Consider the following 15588-nt stretch of genomic DNA (forward strand, 5'->3'; position numbering starts at 1 on the left):
GGTAAAGAATCCACCTGCCAACGCAGGAGACATGAGTTTGACCCCTGATCTGGGAAGACCCCACGTACCACAGAGCAACTAAGCCCCGGGCCGCAACCGTTGAGCCTGTGCTCACGAGCCCCGGAGCTGCTGCTCCACACCAAGAGAAGCCACCGCAACGAGAAGCCCGCACACCGCAGCTAGAGAGGGGCTCCCACTCCCTGCAACGAGACAAAAGCCCACACGCCAGCCAAAGCCCAGCACAGCTGAAATAAATAAAACTATATTAAAAAGAGGGATGTGCAACTTTGAGAATAAAGGTTTTGTTAAGGGGTGAGAACCTAAAATTGTTTTACATGGGTCCAGCAGTAAATGCATGCGAAGAAATAGAACCACAGAGGTAAAGGAATTTATTATTTATCCAAGCCTTTCCAGTCCTACTTACAGTCACTCTGACATAGGGAAATACATCTATTTGAAATACATTATTTTCATTAAAAATAAGACACTATGACACCATGTAGGATACAACATGAGTATTTTAAGCATCAATAAATAAAGACCATGACATTTTAAAGCACTTATCAATATTGACCATTCTTAAGTAGCAGCAAATACTCAATATATTGTCAGTTTCAGCATAGCAGCAGATGATGTGAAATTTGAAAAAGAGCAAAAACTGGGTAGTCAACTGGCTAGTCAGATAAAAGCTAATCACTGACTAACTCATATTTCTTACTTGCTATGTAAGCAATAAATAAAATATAAATAAAATGAGATATAAAAATTATAGTAATATATAATAAAATACAAATAAAATAGTGATATCGTAAGCAATATTGTGAAATTTAAAATATAAAAGGTAGAAAAAAATTTTAATGTCTATGAAGGTGATTTTTATCATTAATTTCAGCATACTTGGTTTTTAAATGCAATGGGTGATCTTTTCAGATTCTGTATTTAGGCAAACAAAATCATTTATTTATGGTTTTGAAATTGTAATGGTACTAAAGCTAACAACATACAATTGGAATGTGAAAAATGATTTGAGGGCAGAGTTAGGTAGGGGTATCCCACAATGCATACAGATTACCAAAAATTTAAACAAGAAAATAATTAAGTTTTCCTTAATTAGATTTGGAATTATTCTGGCTTTCAAAATTGTAATCTTTAAAATGAATAAAAAACTTCACTGATTTCTCCAGTGAATTTGTGCACAATGTGGTCTGAATATGGACTAGTAAATTATCAATTTATCTTTATAGTAAATCATATATATACATATATGTATATGCATTTATATGTTATATGTGTATATATATATTTGGTAAATTTTCATTTAGATATTATAAATATTACAAGATGAAAAATAAACCTACTTTACACCAGAAAATATACTGATCCTAACATAAGCAGGCTTTTGCCATGTAGGTTAATATTTATCTAAAGAAATACTTTCCTACAAATTCTAAGTTTCAGACACTAACAGAGTGGAGGAGGGGCTATCAAGATTTTTTATATAATGAACAGGAAGATATAATACACTACTTGATCAAGTGGATTTATCTTTTTAAATTATTTTGCTAAGTCTAATAGTAAAATAAGTTTTACCTACCTGAGGCATGATAACAGAACAGTAACAGGAAGGCAGTCTAGAGATACATGGAACAGAAGGAATGCTGGTTTCAGGAATGAGTGTGTTGTGGATGACTGATCAAGTGATCAAATATTTATCCTTATTAACAGCACTTTCATAAACAAATATTTCCACCATAGCCTCACAAAGTGACATACCGTTTTTTACTGCAGTCTACTAGTTGTCCATCATACTAGTTTTAGAATGAGAAAGGCATGTTCAAAATAGTGTTTAAACTAGATGCACTTCCCTAAGAAAATGGTAAAATAATTATAAAGATAACTCTGGACAATAGAAATGTTTACAGCAAAGGTATACAGTAAACTAACAAGGTACAATTTTAATTATATTATTTTTATATTTACAGTTTTGAAATAAAATCTGTGTTCACTTTTGCCTTTAATTGCAATGGTTTAGGGAAGTAGTAAAAGCAGTAAGTCACACTATAAAATTAAGCTCAACTTATATTTGACCCTCTGCTGCTCTTTTTTAATGAAGGATTATTTCAGTGGAACATCAATAAGGATTTTTGGTTTCTTTAAATATCTTACCACAACAATTATATCACATTTTGTAAATTAAATATCTAAAATGTTTGAAAGCCAGAATAATACTTGTTAGAACAGAAGCTCCATTTCAGTTTCCCTCTTTTTAAATATTAGACCAAATGTCGTTGTTGACATTTGTTTCGATGTATTTATACTTCTGCATCTTGGCCAGGAACCCAGAATGGAATGGGACTGCTGGACACGAGGCCACACGGTCAACTGCAGTCTTATCATTTCAAGACTGAACGAATAAAATCACCCTCCAGTATCCTGATTACATGATTGAAGGCTCTAGTTCTTCTGTGAAATTTATTTTATTTTTATTGAGGCCTTCCTGTTGGTTTGCCTATTAAACTAAAATGAAATTTAGTGACTCAACAAAGATATGGTAGACCTTCAAAATGTAATGTATATAAACACATTCTTTTTTTTTCTTTAAAAATATTCTATGCTTTATCTGTATGAGAAAACATATTTTGGGTAAAACCAAATGATGTGCTGAATTTGCTTTAAATTAGTATAATAAAAAAGTGTTATCAGTGAGAAATAGATGAAACAGAGTGGCAAAATATTAATAATTCTTGAAGCAGGGTGATAGGTACTCAGAGGTTTTTTACAGTATTATCTGTATGTTCTGTGGTTGAAAATTTTAACAGTAAAAATAATGAATCCAACCAAGTTTCAATAATAAAAAAGCTACTGTATAACTGGACATTTTGCAAAGATCTGTACTAAGACTAATTATGTAACTCGTTGTTATAGTGAAAGGTTGGGAACAACTTAAACATCAATCATTAGGAACAGTCAAATATAGTACATCCACATGCAATGGAATCCTATCCAATGATGAAAAAGCCTGTTAAGTGAAAAAAGAGTTTCCACAGCAGCATATGGAGCCTGATTCCATGTTCACAGGAGTGTGTGCATGTCCATCCGTTGTTCAGAGTGGTTATCTCTGCAAAGAGGAATTGCAGGTGGTTTTTTATTTTTATTTTTTACCTTTTCTTGAACCTATTTTGTATTATTCAAAAATTTTACAGGCATATATATTATATTAATTTTATATTTGGGGATATTGTTTTCTATAATATCCTATGATTTTTCTCATCATGTTATTCTTCCTAGCTGATGGAATGATTATTTAATTGTTAAAAATTGTGTTAGGTCTTATGTAATTCAAAGAGGGCTTCCCAGGTGACTCTAGTGATAAAGAACCTGAGACGTGGGTTTGATCTCTGTGTTGGGAAGATCCCCTTGAGAAAGAAATGGCAACCTACTCCAGTATTCCTGTCTGGGAAATCCCCATGGACAGAGCATGGAGGGCTATAGACCATGGAGTCGCAAGAGGTGGATAGGACTTAGAGACTAAACAATAAAAAAATTCAAAGTGGCAAAGTGCTATACTTCTAAAACAACATGAAACCCAGAGTAGATGTCATTATCTTAAACAATGGAAATAAAAATTTTTCCTCAACCATCTACTGGTTGTTTAAAGAAAGACATCAAACACTACATGAAACATAAAATTATAAAATAAATGAAAATAGACTTAATTATCTCTTGGTTAATTCAAATCAGGCTAAAATTCTATTAATTATGGAGAGAAATAGCATTTGGAAGAGAAAATAAGAAAATGCTTTCTAGTTCATTTATAGTAAATTTGAATTGAAAATATTCCAGCAGTTCTATGCAGAAAAGTATTTGTGTATATTTTAGTAATATGTTTGTTCTTAGATTAACCAGATGGCAGGACAAAATAAAATGCTTTTTCCAGATGCATGGTTTTGTGATTTCAGAGCTGTGGACTCAGCATTTTCAGCTAAATCTCATGTTTAACTCCAGCCAGCACTGTAAAATTCTTTGGAGTAAACTTGAACTTAATGATTAACTTTGGAAATATCATTTGAAGTTTGTTATCTTGGGTGAGAGTCCAAAAGGTAGGTGCTCTAGCGGCTGTGAAATCCTACATCTTTAGGCAGTCAGTTGCTGCAGCGCCCTCCTCTTAGTCTGCTGAGACCCCACAGTGGGTGGGAGCCAGCGATGGGACCCCTCTACCTCACCCCTCTTTAGGGCCCTCTTACAACACACCACAGCTGTTGCACACAGTCCTTCGTCAAGGGCTGTACTGTCCCCACCATTTACTATTTCCTAGATTTTAAGGCTTCAAGGAATTAAAGGTAGTTCCTTTGGTACATGAGATTGGGGACCCCTAATCTTGATGATTCCAATTTGGGTAATGTCATAAAAAACGACTCAGAAGATATTACTGAAGTTACCTGGTGGATATTTCCTTCTTTCACATCCATGTCCTAAGCTTTAGGAATGAGAGACTTCTTGGGTTTTGATTTGTCCAAGTGATGTATCTGTAACCAGATTGAAGAATCACATTTTATTATAAATTAATTGTATATACTTGCAGGTGTGTTAGATACTCTGATTCTCAGTGTGTTTCTAAGAGATCTTTGGCAAGTCATTTAAATCTTTATTTAGGGGGTTTAAAAGTGTATCACATGATGAGTGGCCCCAGATTAAAATTGCATTTTGGTTTTTTACCTGTTTCCTAGCACGGGATTGTCCACAAAGGACAGTATTGGAGTGAGGCTTCTTTGACGTTTTTAGAGAGTCCTGACATAACTTCTTAGACTTGGGGGCTGTTCTGCTTACTGTTAATTGGCGGTCAGTTACATCAGCTTCTTTAGTTTGGTCAACTGATTGCGGCTGTAGCGGTTGGGAATCTTCCGGATCTGTGTCTGACTCAAAAATATGTGGTTGTCTTTTTACTTTTAGTGACTCATGGCTTTTCCCTAAAACCTGTGTTATATATTTGCTTGTCAAATTCTCTTTTCCATTCACTTGGGAGCCAACAGCACTTTTTAGTACATCTAAATTGCTAGTTGGCATCTGAAATACTGAACTATTAGACAGTTGTTTACTTTCACTTAAACTCGTGATCAATGATTTTCCACTAGAAAGGGGACTTTTTGTCATATTTCCATAGGATTCAGTGTTTTTTTCTTGCAGAGATCTACAAGTCTTGAGATTCAGATTTTTAGCCTTCATCTGAATGCTATGACTAGGTCTTTTTTTAGTAGTTGGATCTACATTTGGTTTATCGTCCTGGATCTCACTAGATTTCAGTGAAAACAACTTAGATTCTGTATCAACACGTTTTCTTCTCAGGTTCTCAGGTGCTAAGATACTTTTGGTCATCTGTAGCGGTCGACTTTTGAAAACTGGTATGAATCTAGGGGCAATATTATGTTGGGAGCTAAAGTTTGTGTCTTGAACTTGAGCATTTCCTCTGGTGGGCTTGGGTACTTCCAGTACTTGTGCGGCCTGGTCAGACGGCGCTTTCTTGCTGCTCAGAACAGACTCTGGCTGGAGGCGCAGAGCGGAGGACCCCGAGGGCTTCGGCGGGCTGACCGAGCGCGCCCCCTTGTGGCCCGCAGCTGCTGAGCACGGCGGGAAGCTCGGGGCCCGGGCGGCTCTTGTGGAAGGGGTGTGAGCTGGAGAGGACTTGGCTTGAGCAGTTAGATTGGGCGGCTTGACTTTGTTTCCCTGAAAGGATAAACATTAGAAAATGTAAAACTATCCTTAAAGGAAAATAAATAATTTATAAAATATCATCAAGATAAGAATAAAAAGTAACACTACAATGTATAGAACAGCTAAAGAAAAACAAAAAGCAAACAGGCCTTACTGAGGACATGTGTGTGTTTCTTATGATTTGTATCCTACTTTTGATACTATCCATTCAAGATAATGTTTTAAGATGAAGTTGCGCTCTAAACTGTAAAAACTATACACTTAGCTACTCCCGTTGTGTTTCAAACGTGCTCATGCGTCCTTCTCCCTCAGAATATCTCTCTTCTCTCCATTTTTTTCCCTTTCAGCTTCCCAAAGATCATTTATCAGTCAGTATTTGTCACACAAAAAAAGAGGACAGTGTAGCGCTCTTGTCTGTTAGTATGCATGTTCACTCTCCCTAAGTAAATACTAGACTCTTTGAGGGTAGGAAAACCATGTGTTACTTCTTCTTACAGCCTTCACATTCTTAAATCCTCCACACAGTTACTAACAAAACACGTTATTCAAAGAAATTAAAGTAATGGAAGAGGCATTTACACTGGGCCTTTCAGAGTAAGTACGATATTGACTATAGGGCAGTGACTGTCTTAATCATTTTGTCTCTTCATTGCCTACTAGAGTGCCTGGTACTTGGAAGCGTTTTGGAAATATTTGTCAAACTGACTTGTCAGATATATCAAGGAGAAACAAGTGTTCATAGTCTTCTTAAACAAACTGTGGTAAAAAATATATATATAGAACATCAAATATACCATGTTAACCATTTTTAAGCATACAATTCAGTGGCATTAAGTATACCCCCCACTGTACTTCTGCTGTATAATCATCACTACTATTTATAAAACTTTATGCCAAACAGGAACTTTGGAGGCTTTAAACAATAACTCCGTTTCCTTCTCTTAGCACTCTTTCTAGAGCCTGCTGCTGCTGCTGCTAAGTCACTTCAGTCGTGTCCGACTCTGTGCGACCCCATAGACAGCAGCCCTGCAGGCTCCCCCATCCCCGGGATTCTCCAGGCAAGAACACTGGAGTGGGTTGCCATTTCCTTCTCCAGTGCATGAAAGTGAAAAGTGAAAGTGAAGTCGCTCAGTCGTGTCCAACCCTCAGTGACTCCATGGACTGCAGCCTTCCAGGTTCCTCCACCCTTGGGATTTTCCAGGCAAGAGTACTGGAGTGGGGTGCCATTGCCTTCTCCGTTCTAGAGCCTAGAAATCTAAAATGAACATTTTCTCCTTTGCATCTAGGGTTCAGGATGTGATTTAAGATCAACCAATCAGATGCACTCATACAATATTTGGAAGAGAGAAGTGAGGTAAAGTCATACTTCTGTAGTTTCTGCTGAAAGGTTTACTTATGGATGACTTTGGAATTTTGGTGGCAGAGTTAGCAGAAGTTCAAGTGTCCATTCACCAGCTTTGTAGATGTCTGGAAACAGAGCTTAGGACAGTCACTTTCCGGGTGTGGATCATATTAGGTAAACATACCACATGCACTTCACCACACACCACCAACCTCACCCTACGAGGCTTCCCTCTGTACACAGATGCTACCACGGGGAGAATGATGTCTAAATTTGCATAAAATTCTATCTCAAAAAGATGCTCTGTCAGAAGTGACTAAATCATCTTAAACTGCCTAGAGTGAATATTTTGTTTGACGAAAATATGGTTCAAGAATTAAGTTGAAATCAATTACAGAAAATCCAAGAACACTTTTAGACTCTTTGTTTTTATAAACTGTAATGACTGTTAAACAGCATACATACTACTTGGGATACAAAAAGAAAAACTCAATCTAGGCAGATTTATATAAGAATAGGTTACTTGTATTCTGATATAAAACTCATCTAGAATATGTATCTGAAACGTTTAAATTCACGTCCAGTTTTGTCTTCAGGAATATACTTAAATATACTTGAATATTTTCCAGGAATATACCTCTGATGGAAATAATTTCCAGGGTCTTTTTTTTTGCCCCCTAGCCCTTCAATATATTATTTATGCATTCTTTCAATTTCTAAAATATAGTAAACAGCCCAAAGGGGGAAACCTCTAGGTTTATATTCAAAAAAATTTTAAAGGCTACAAAAAGGGCTTATGTAAACAGCAGATGAAATCATAAATAATTCACAGAACTTAAAATACATAAATGGTCAAAAAACCAAAGCTTTGTGAAATAATAACCTAAGAGAAAACATACGCTTTACCACATTATGACCACTATTCTGCCAGGTGTCACTGTGGCTTAGGTGACTTTTAACTTCTAGAACTGTATACAGTTTATATCTTTGTACATTAATGTAAAATTACAGAGGGAAACCAAAAGCTTTAACCTATATTTAAATAGATATCTAATAGAGGCCTAGAATTAAGGAAATCTTTAATACAGCTTGAAGACTAACCAAAATGATGCATCAAATGTGCTTTATCTATTAAAATTTGGTTCTGTGCCTTGCACCACCTGAGTGTTTCTTTAATTAAAGTCGAACCAGGATTCAGTTAAGCTCAGACTTAGCTAGGGGTTTGTAGGAAATATGGGTCTTGGAAGAAATTGTTAAGTTTAAAAGACATGACAACAAGGAAACCATCATTCAAATGCAAAATATGGAACATTTTCCAGGGTAAAAAAATCCATTTTCCCCAGCAAATAACTGGCATAAATAAAAGGGAAAGCAGTTTGGGATGTTATATAATAAAAGAGATCTAAAAAAATATAACAACCAAATTAAGTGGACCTTTCCTGGATTCTGATTTAAACAAAACCTCTAAAATAAATCTTTGAGATAAATAGGGAATTAGAGTATGAACTAGGCTTAGATGGTAATAAATCTGCCTGCAATGCAGGAGACCCGGCTTCAATCCCTGGGTGTGGAAGATCCCCTGGAGAAAGGAATGGCTACCCACTCCATATTCTTGCCTGGAGAATCCCATGACAGAGGAGTCCATGGGGTTGTAAAGAATCGGACATGACTGAGCAACTAAGCACACACACACACACACACGGGAACTACTGTTAAATAATTTTTTAAAAAGCTCTCATCAGAAAAAGACATATATTAATGCTAAAATCTCTATAAATTAAATAATAGTATATCCTGGATTTGTTGTAAAATATTACAGTTTATCCCACACTCCAAAAATATGTCAAGGAGTAACCAGATGGTAGGTATACAAGAGTTCATTATACTATAGTAATTACTTTTATGTATCTTGGAGAATTCTCATAATTTTTTTTTAAGCTAATTGGGCTAGGTACTCCTGCTAATTTATGAAACTCTTTTTTAAGTCAGTTGAGTTTTTTCAAGCAGTTTGATCTATTGATTTTTCATTTTTTAATGTATTCTTTTCTAGTACTACTGCACGACTCTTAGAGCTAACAAGGTGGTAGCAATAACATAAACTAACATTTACTGAAGGCTTCAATACAAGCCACTGTTCCAAGGAGGATTATCTAATCTAAAAATAAAACCCACAAACCCCTGTGTAGTCTGGTGCTGGGAAGGAAACGGTGATGTGCTGCATAGAGCTCCTTCCAGAAAGGGGGATCCTCGCTGCTGGGTGCTATCAGCAAGCCTCCTTTGGCAGTCAGCCCCTGCAGAGACGGCCTCGGTTATGGACGCCCATCTCACCCTAGAATTTGCCTGTCTTGAGGTCGCCCAAATCTAGCAACAGATTGGAAGAGGGTATAAAGGCCTGCTACTTTGGCCAATGCAAAACCACCGTGATTGGCCATTTTAGTACCTGCTTTGGTTTTGACTTCTCCCTTCACCCAATCTTCCTTCCCTGCCTTCCATAGCTGTTGATTCCAAGGGTAGTTCTCAACAATCATCACACACACTGGACTCTGTCTCAGAGCAGGCTTCCTGGAGAGCCCGATTTGTGATGAGCGCTAGCATTACCACTACTGTGGTGCCCCATTTTACAGCTGGGGGAACAGAGGCACAGAGAGTTCAAATAACTTGTCCAAGATTATACATGGGCTTCTCTTGTGGCTCAGCTGATAAAGAATCCGCCTGCAATGCAGGAGACCTGGCTTTGACCCCTGGGCTGGGAGGATCCTTTGGAGAAGGGAAAGACTACCCACTCAAGTATTTTGGCCTAGAGAATTCCATGGACTGTATAGGTCATGGGGTCGCAAAGAGTTGGACACGACCGAGCAACTTTCACTTTCACTTTCAAGATTATATAAGTAATAAGGGGTTGAAACCCAGGCAGCCTGTCTCCAGGGCCTGAGCTCTTAACTACAAATCTAAATTTTCCAATTTTAGAACTAAGAATCTGATTCTTCAGGTTTCAGTTTTAATTTTGCAATGTATTTAACTGTGTGGCTTTGGCTAAATTACTTGAAAGCTGTAAGCTTCAGTTTCCCTTTCTGCAAAATTGAGAAAACAATTTTTTACCCCAAGGGTCTATTTTGGTAATTAAATGAGAAGGCATACAGAAGGCGCTCAATAAAACTGAGTAGGAGAAATTCTTATTGTCAATGTTCCAATTGTCAGAGGCAATATAAAGATCAGAAATTCTATATAAGTGTTATTTTACATTTAAGAAGCAAATTTTCACAAATACATTGTCTGCATTCACCATTTCCAAAATAGACATGGGCTGGAAATATTAGGTAGTCAATAAATATATAAACATATTTGAAAAAAGTGCATGATGTAATGACATGTCTTCTAAATTCCTCAGATTTAGACTTGGCCAACAACTAAACTCTTTAAAATGTTATGTCTGGCCAAAATTTTAAGATGCATAAAGTTCAAAAAGAAGTCAATTGATACTCTCTACCCACACTCCCAGCGAAATGGCCTTGCCTATAGTACCTGATATCTTGCCTGTCATGTTTTTATAGCATTTATATGAGGTGTTGACCCTTAACCCAAGGACACCAGACCCCCATGCTGGCTAGTGACAGATGATGTGATCTGGCTTGAAAACATAAAGCAAAAAATGTCATGAGGCATACTGTTGGAGCCATAGCAAGTCAACATACATGAAAGCCTAAGTCATTTGAGCAGTGGAGGCTACAATAAAACAAGGCGCTAGTAAGTCAAGAAAGGAGACTCAGCAATATTCCAGTAATCCATATTATATTTCAAACTGCTCAAATTATTCAAACCTTTGTCTTTCCTTCTGATGAAAACATATTATATCTGTCATTTAAAAGAAAGATCTTGTTAAAAAATTTAAATTAAATTTCCATTTGTTCTTCCAAAGCTTCCCTTTTGATTTTGTTGCCTTTTGACAAAGAAATTGTATCCTATTGAGTGTGAAGACAGGCCATCTTATTTTCTTCATCAGTACTGCTTAAACCACTACTTATTTTTTTTTTCATAAATAAGATTTCACTTGGCATGTCATCTTACAATAAAAATTTTCTCAAGTTAATTCAATTTCTATCAATTATTCAAAGGCTTTCTCAATCAATTGGACTTTAAATGACAGAACTTCAAAGAAAACTTGGATTTGTATGAGGCAGATGTTTCCAAATTATCCTGTAATTATCATTTATCATTTATTCTTTGAAAAAACATGTAATGAACATGTATTAAGTACCGGGAACTTAGGATATGTTCTCTGCCTTCTAGGAAGTCACGCTACATTAATTAGAAGAAATAGACCAACAACTACCATGATACCAAGGTAAATGCAATAATAATAGGAACGACAGTACAACAAAAACAAACAGCAGCAGGGAAACACCGAACTGAGGGAAAGGACCCAGCACAGTGGGTTAGGCTGTCCATCACTGACGGCAAAGATCCGAGGAATAACGTGCAGAGCATGTCTTAGAGAATTTGGTAGGACAGGAAAAACTACTCACCTGCAAATGCAGTGTGGTTAGTTCTTGTGTGTAGTAGCACGGTTTAGTTGTCATCTTTATGGGAAATCCACATATATGGGGCAGCTTAGATTTTAAATCTGAAAGAAAACTTCTCAGCACACCTTCCATATCTACCCTTGGAAAGAACTGTATGGGTTGGCTTCTGACGCAACTGAGAGGGTACCTGAGCATTGTTAAAGAACAATGGGACTTTTTTTGCAGATAGGAGACAGCATTTTTTTTAACTGATGTAAAAAGGTCTGAAAATTGTAACTGCTGAAAAGGTTCAAATAACTAAATCCTAACTACTTTAAATTTTAACTTTCACAATAAAAACAACTCACAGTAGTACCCTTATTACCATATGGCTCTTGCCACAGACTGGCAAACTACGCTATCCAAAAAAAGATTTATAAAAAAGACATGATCTTCATAGATTGTAAACGTAAATATTCACAGTAAACAATAAACAGGTTGCATCTCCAAGAACAGTAAAAATTCAGCACAGAGAAACACCACATATGAATTGCATTCAAGCTCTGAACGTGGTTCTTTGAGCAAAGCAGTTAACTTTTTCTGATATAAAACATTCTGAAGACTTGGAATAATGTCTCGGCATCTAATGAAGGGGAATAATTGATAGCTGTTAACTTCAACTTTATATTAAGATTTGGGTTAGGAAATATAGAATACAGAAAGAGAACACTAGGCTCCTCTCTCTTTCTTTTAGGGACCAGCTGGTCAGAATACAAAGACACAAAAATGATGAAACCAGTATTAATTAAGATGGGAGAGTTTCACCTGAGCACTTGTGCTCTGTGTATAGATTTTTAAAATTAACACCAAGAAAAATATTTTCTCAAATCAATGAGGTGCATTAAGTGCAATTTAAATCCTCTAAACTTTGCCTGTGAAATTATTCTCCAAAAAAGAAATTTTCATTAAGTGACATTCAATTCCATCCTTTCAATGGTGTCCAATATGCCACCGGAGGGAGCCCTTGGCTAAGGAGAATCCTATACAATTTCTTTGTTCCTTTCTACTGGGAGACATGCCTGGATCCTAGGGAGGGCAGAGAGCATCTGTAAAGGATATGTGAAGAGCCTTTCTCCTATCATTTTGAAGTAGATGCAGCAGTATATTTTAATAGTTCCAAGGTCTTCTGGAAGCTTATAACCATACTAAAAGTTAAGAACAAAGTTGAAATTGTCTTGAGTGAAAGCTAAACTTGAGTACAAGAAGCAAAATTAAATAGCTACTGCGTGCTGTGATTCATGGAGTTGCAAAGAGTTGGACACGACTGAGCGACTGAACTGAACTGAACTGAATGTAATATATATTTCTATTCCTTACCAGGCCATCCCAGTGCATCTGGAAATCTTCATACGAGTGAAAAGGACAGTCAGGGGGTATGGTGTGAAGAATACTTATCAGTCGTCCCATTTTCATGCTACGAAAAATACAGTTGGTAAAATACTATGAGCCAGTGCTTAGACATGGAGCTTCCCAGGTGGCACTAGTGTGAAGAAACCACCTGCCAATGCAAGAGATGTAAGAGAACTGGTTCTGATCCCTGGGTTGGTTTAAGTCAACTATGTGATTTGGAAAGCATTCAAAAATTATAGCAACTATCAACATATAAGTAATAAGCTACTCATTTGCTCCCAGTTCTAAATTAACATTGTATTAAATTCTTAACAAAGAAATGTTAGGAAAAACAAAGTTGAACTGATGCAAACAATATGCTAGTTACAAACACAGAACAATGACTAATAAATACAGTGTTGCCACACAGAGGTATGCCTGGTAATTTTAGACTTTAGGGGAAAGTTTGTTAAGAGTTGAATGAATCGGAAGCAAATCTTTGTTCCCTATCCACCTCTTCTCTGCTTCAGTGACCAAGTCATAATGCAGATGCCACTACTTAAACTTCTAATCTGGTTAAAATTTCATGCTAATAGTCATATTTATATTAATAACAAGTCATTTTTTCCCTTGAAAATAGTATAAACTTATAACTTAGCTCATATCAAATGATATTGAATCATTAATTATATGTACATGTTTATAAGGTTCTATTGATGTTACATATAGTTGTATATCTATAAATTTTACTGTTTTAAAATGAGGTCTAATAAAGATAAAATGTATAATAAAATTATTTTAGTAATTTGATGGCTTCTCCAAGTATGACAATATTGTTTCAATATCTTTTTAGAGTTATAATTCAGTTTCCAAAATTTACAAAAATGGTTTATACTTTGCACATATCAATGTTGAAGCAAAATAAGAGAAAACTACTATATCCCAAACCCACCCCAGATATGACAAACTGAAATCTCACCTTGGCAAAACGTAGCACCAGTTGCTTAAAATGGACTGTTCCTCAATAACAGCATTCTGGTTAGTCTCAAAACTCTTTATAATACTCTGAGAAATATCAAATTCTCTTAGCTTTTGATAGAAATAAGAATTTAATGCATAAGTAAGTCCGCCAAAGAATTTGGCAAACAAAAGGAAACATTTAAAAACACAGATTTCTTTAAAAAAAAAAAAAAGAAATAAACATTTATCACACATACACCGTCAGTTAAGAAACAGTTTCAAAGCCTGTTATTGAATCACGTATGACCACTTTACACAAGGTAATCAGTGTTTCAGCGCGCCCGTTTCTCCTCTACACAGTTTATCGAGTATTTCATACTTTCCCTCTTATGGTCCAAAGCCAAACTCCTATTTTGTACTTATTTGAACTGGCTTTCAGTTTCTTTAATTATGTTAAGTGGGAGTTGAATCTCTGTCCAAAGGAAGATATTTACATTGTCAGAATAACTTCTTAATTAAATTTTAAACACATTTTTTTAAGTGGAGGAGGATGTGTTAGGGAGTTATGCCTCCTCTGGTCTTCTGGAGGCAAGGGGGCAGAAGCAGCCCCTGTGCTCTTTTCATGTCCCTTCTCCAGGATCTGGAGTGCTGTTTCCTGTGTCCTCAGGTGCCCTGTCTGGCAACTACTCGCCACTTACAGCGCCCTCACTCTGGGTAGTGTGGGCCATTTTCTTATAGCGAGGCAGAGGTTGGAGAGGCCTCAAGTGAGGTGCAAAATAAAATATTAAAGGGTGGAGGACACTGCGTTCATAGAGAACGTTTCACATCTCTCACTCTTATTCATTCATCTTCGGGGAAACAACATTCTAACTCTACTGCCTGCTGCTTCTCAATGAACTCCAGCTGACCCAGCCAATTTTCCAATTCCTGGACAAGCCATCAGCATTGTAACAAGGCCCTGGCTTAAAGCACTGCCCCCACACTGATTTTCTGCATTCTGCCAATACAAACCTTACAGGCCTAGATCTAGACCCTTTCCCTCCACATTCAATGACTAATTGTGCTCTGAATTTCCATTGCGTTTCTGAGATGAATGAAGATACTAGGAATATATGTGGTGAGGGACAGTGTGGAGGTTTTAGTGGGTGAAAGATTACAGCAGGTTTCGAGCTTTAGGGAGGTTCCTTGTCAGTACAAGATAATCACATTATGCCACTGTCTCTGTGACAGAGAAGAACCAACCTGAAATATATGCGATAGCCCATTCTCAAGCCCTGTCTCCCAGGCCTGACCTTGAAAGGTGTAACACTTTTCATTCAGATAGAGATAGAAAGTTGTGGAAACTTTGTCTTGCTGGAGGTTTATAGGAAGACTGTGACTTGACCGACATGGACAACAGCTGCAAGAACAAAGGATTTGGGCACCAAGGAGTTTGTAACAACTAGCCACACCCGCTCCCTCTTTAGTATAACAGCAACCTGAGCTGGAACTTGGTAAGACGGTTCTTTGGAACGCTAGTCCACCATGCTCTCCAGCTGCTGACAGGTCTTTGCCCAAACACCTCGTGCTTCAACCTACTGGCCTGCCATGCAGCGAGCAGTAAGAGGATGGACTCAGCAGCAACTCCAACTACACATATTCAGGTCAGCTTTCCTAGTGGCTTACATAACTCTTGAGGGCCAGAATGGA

At 36.9% G+C, this 15588-nt stretch overlaps 1 protein-coding gene across 1 annotated transcript in view; it reads right to left on the reverse strand.

Moving 5' to 3' along the window:
- Positions 1–332: 332 nt before the first annotated feature.
- The window catches only part of C24H18orf63 (chromosome 24 C18orf63 homolog), a 31023-nt gene continuing 15767 nt past the window's right edge, over positions 333–15588 (reverse strand). The window contains exons 8-14 of the mRNA XM_059881010.1: positions 13919–14028; positions 12928–13024; positions 12670–12755; positions 11575–11758; positions 4717–5721; positions 4440–4526; positions 333–3118 (exon numbers count right to left, since the gene is read on the reverse strand). Coding sequence (XP_059736993.1) covers positions 4473–4526; positions 4717–5721; positions 11575–11758; positions 12670–12755; positions 12928–13024; positions 13919–14028 — 1536 coding nt within the window. The 3' untranslated portion in view covers positions 333–3118; positions 4440–4472. The remainder of the gene's footprint in view (positions 3119–4439; positions 4527–4716; positions 5722–11574; positions 11759–12669; positions 12756–12927; positions 13025–13918; positions 14029–15588) is intronic.

Source organism: Bos taurus, chromosome 24 (genome assembly GCF_002263795.3).
Source record: "Bos taurus isolate L1 Dominette 01449 registration number 42190680 breed Hereford chromosome 24, ARS-UCD2.0, whole genome shotgun sequence".
NCBI classification, from domain to species: Eukaryota; Metazoa; Chordata; class Mammalia; order Artiodactyla; family Bovidae; genus Bos; species Bos taurus.